The sequence below is a fragment of the Tupaia chinensis genome, unplaced genomic scaffold, assembly GCF_000334495.1.
Source record: "Tupaia chinensis unplaced genomic scaffold, TupChi_1.0 Scaffold000067_1, whole genome shotgun sequence".
Lineage (NCBI taxonomy): Eukaryota > Metazoa > Chordata > Mammalia > Scandentia > Tupaiidae > Tupaia > Tupaia belangeri.
This window is the reverse complement of record NW_006159526.1, coordinates 2,913,216-2,916,778: the sequence shown is the minus strand read 5'-3', so window position 1 is coordinate 2,916,778 and position 3,563 is coordinate 2,913,216. Positions and strand designations below refer to the sequence as shown.

The 3,563-nt window shown below is 61.4% G+C and overlaps 1 protein-coding gene across 1 annotated transcript; it reads right to left on the bottom strand.

The window, feature by feature from the left end:
• Positions 1 to 1,126: 1,126 nt before the first annotated feature.
• On the bottom strand, positions 1,127 to 3,557 carry LOC106733514 (CLK4-associating serine/arginine rich protein-like). The gene is made up of 8 exons (XM_014582999.2): positions 3,436 to 3,557; positions 3,132 to 3,171; positions 2,739 to 2,799; positions 2,489 to 2,547; positions 2,364 to 2,410; positions 1,796 to 1,908; positions 1,464 to 1,488; positions 1,127 to 1,272 (listed from the first exon to the last, which is right to left on the bottom strand). Exons 3-8 carry the CDS (start codon positions 2,761 to 2,763, stop codon positions 1,230 to 1,232), a joined length of 312 nt encoding a protein of 103 aa, XP_014438485.1. The 5' UTR covers positions 2,764 to 2,799; positions 3,132 to 3,171; positions 3,436 to 3,557; the 3' UTR covers positions 1,127 to 1,229.
• Between the last annotated feature and the right edge of the window lie 6 nt (positions 3,558 to 3,563).

Sequence of the window (3,563 nt, the reverse complement as noted above, 5' to 3'; positions counted from 1 at the left end):
GGCTGCCACTGCAGGTGTCCAGGAACCTGGGGCTCCTGGCAGTGGGGCTCAGGCAGGCCCCACTGGGGATGGCTGGGCAACCAACACCAAGGAGCAAAGAACTGATCCTGCAAAGAGCCAGAAGACGTCGCCCAAGAAGCTACCCAAGTCAGTGGGCAAGAGCCGTGGGCCCGGGGGCAGCTGTGAGTTCTGTGGGAAGCACTTTACCAACAGCAGCAACCTGACCGTGCACCGGCGCTCACACACGGGCGAGCGGCCCTACACCTGCGAGCTGTGCTCCTACTCCTGTGCCCAGAGCAGCAAGCTCAACCGCCACCGCCGCATGCACGGCCTGGGGCCTGGCAGCACCCGCTTCGAGTGTCCCCACTGCTGTGTGCCCTTTGGCCTGCGTGCCACGCTGGACAAACACCTGAGGCAGAAGCACCCAGAGGTGGGTGGGGAGGCCTGAACACGGGAGTGCCTGTCTTATGGTGTCCCTGGTCCCACTGTCAACTCATTCCACCTCCCTGTCCTTGCCCCCTTGTGCAAGTAAATCCTGTGGCCCCCCATTTACACAGGCGTCTGTGGACTCTGGCTTTTTTAGGGTGGCTGAGGTGGGGCGAGAGGTTTCCCCTGCTGGGGGTGGACAGCTCGACAGACCGGTTTGGAGTGAGGGGGTGAGGGGAAAGGCCAGCCCCCAGTGCCTGGGGCACAGCAGGACTGGCACAAAAAGCCGTGCTCCCGGTTCCTGGTGTGGGCGAGGCCAGGGCAGGGGCCGAGGCGAGGGCGGGGAGAGGCCTGGACCTGTTGCTGGAGGCCCCTGGGCGCTCTGAGTCCCAGCCCATCCTCCACAGGCTGGGCCCAGCCGGCACCTCATGTCCACAACTACAGGCTGACCTGGGTCCTCTTCCCACCAGAGTGTGACCCTGCCTCTGAGCAGGCCACACAGCCACTGTAGCCTGTCTGCCCTCCTCCCCTGGGCTGGAGGAAGAGTTTGATTACTGGGTTGCCATGTGGTCTAGGACAGGTCCTTCCACATAAGCTGCACCGGCACTGGGCCTGTCAGCCCAGCAAGCTCCCTGGCCTGCTGGCTGGTGAGCAAGGGGCTTTGAGTCCTGCACCAACCACAGATGACGCTGAAGTCTGGTGAAGGGAATTAAATAATGTTCGGTTTATTTAACTAGAGAGAAAACCAGATCACAGCTTAAGCCCCGTTCCCACCCCTTTCCCCCAGCCCCCAACTCCTCGGCCTAATGTCGGTAATGGGGACTTCTGGAGCGGGACCTTGAACGCCTGGAGAGAGAAAGAAGGGAGGAGCCCATCAGGATGAGATGGAAAGTGGGCTTCAGTGATGAGACAAAGCTGTGAGGGATACTGGGTGGGGATGGAGGAATTGGGGCCAGGGTCTCCCACCAAGGAAAGGAAGCACAGATGCCATTTCCCAGGGAGTTGGAGGATGGCCTTTGCTGGGCGGCCTTCCTTACCTTCGGGAAGAGCTGTATTCTCGACCTGGAACAGAAAGGGGAGATCAAGACAAAGTGATGCGCAGGGGCTGGCCCTGACCCTGCAGTGGGGTCCTCGAGGTCAGGCTAACTGGAGTGACACCAAGGCTTCCTTCCAGTGAGTCTGGTGGCCGCAACCAGCAGCTCTTGGCCCACAGCCTATGCTGGAAAGGGCCTTTTTTCCTAGTTCCTGCTACCACCTATACTACCGAGGATGCGGGCTGTCTTACTGAAGGCTAACCTAGAAACGTGTGGTAGCTTTTAGCAACCCTCTTCCTGCCCGAGCTCCCACAAGCCCCCACCAGGCCACTCACTGTATCGGGGCGAGGGCGAAGGCGAGCGGCTCTGCCGGCTGTACTGGCGTTCCCATTCCTCTCTCTCCTTCTCTCGACGTTCCCGCTCCCTGCGGGGGGAAGGGGGAGGCAACCAGGGGAGGGGTGAGCATCTCGCTGGGATCACCAACTCAAGAGGCAGGTGCTCTGAACAGGACGGTAAGCCTAGGGGCAGTCCATGCTAAGCCCACTTGGAGGCTCTGAGAGGGATGCTGGCCAGGAGTGTTGGACCAGACTTCCAGTATGCCTGGCCAGGCCTTTGCTGAGCAAACCCAAGGGAGGGCTAGCTGTTCCACCGGTTCTGGTCACAGCCCGGCCCGGCCCGTGTGCTCAGCTGGCCCCCAGGTAGGAAGAGTTTGCCAGTCTGAGAACACAGCAAAGGACGTGAGCTGGGAGGCCAGCACAGTGGCGGGAACTAAGTGCATGTAGGTGCATGTGCATAAGGAGAGGATCCATTAGCTGGCTGGGCGAGCCCTCAGAGCTCTGGCTAGGAGCTAGCAGTGGGAAGGCCAGTGGCTGAGGCTGTGGTCTGATACAGGGAGTGTCTTACTTCATCCGGATCTTGCGGGCCATGGCTCGAAGCTCATCTTCCCGCTCCTGCAGTGGAGATGACCAGGCTGTGAGGGTGTCGGCCAGCACCTGCCCAAGCCCCACCCCATCACTTCCCACCCTCACCTGGCGCTCATGCTCCTGCTGTATCATCTTTTCCTGAGCTGCCTTCTTATCCGCCTTGACTGCGGGGAGGAGGAAATGTGCTGGCTGAGGCTGAGCTCAGGGAGGTCACCCAGACTGCCTAGGCCCTGCGCATGCATGGCAGCAGCAAAGCTCCTGTAATCCCACCCCTTCCCACGGTGCCTCCAGGAAAGGGCAGGCCCCCTCTGGCTGGGGATGACAGAGAAGAGCTGGAGGGATGACGGAGACATACACTGCCTGTTCAGAGCCTTCTGCATCCTTAGCTTCAGCTTCTCCTGTGGCGTCAGCTTGGGCTGGGGAAGAGGAAAAGAGACAGGAGGGGGGTGGGTGTCCTGGAGCTCCCACAACCACCTCATCCAAGAGCCTGGGACTTGCAGGGTCACATGGGCAGACAGGCAGGCTGTGGGCACCTGCCATGAGGCTTCTGGGAGGCTCAGGGACAGCCTCGATGTCCAATAAGGGTGGGAGGGGGACATGGTTCCCACGGGGGCAGGCCCCCCACCCCCTCAATCCTGGGGGCTGGATTTCCTGGCCCACCCGGGCCCCCCTGCAGGCCCACCGGGCCCAGCTCTCGGGCACTGCTGCTGGCGGGAATTAGACGGGTGAGTTCCAAATTCTTACTGACTTTGGCAGCTCCTGTCTCTTTACCAGCGGCAGGCTCGGTCCTGTGTGGGAGTGGGACAAAAGGGTATGGATGGGGGAGAGAGGGCAGGGAGAGAGGGCAGCTGTGCCTCAGCCTCCCCAGACAGCAACCTCTCAGGACAGGTTCACAACCCGACAGAACCATGTTCCCCTCTGACCCAAGACAAGGACATACCCGCAGGTCCTCCAGGACACAGCTGTGTCCACCTCAGACTCCCAAAAGCAACAATGGAGCCCCCCCCTCCCACTTGGACTGACGACCCTCTTCCGGATCCAGCCCCGCTCACTTTTTCAGCTTCTCGCCCACAGCAGGGGACGCTGCCGGCCTGGTCAGCTTCTCCCTTGGGGGCGATGGCGACTGGCTCTGGCTCTGGCTCTGGCTGCGGCTGCGGCTGCGCGCTCCACTCCTGATGTG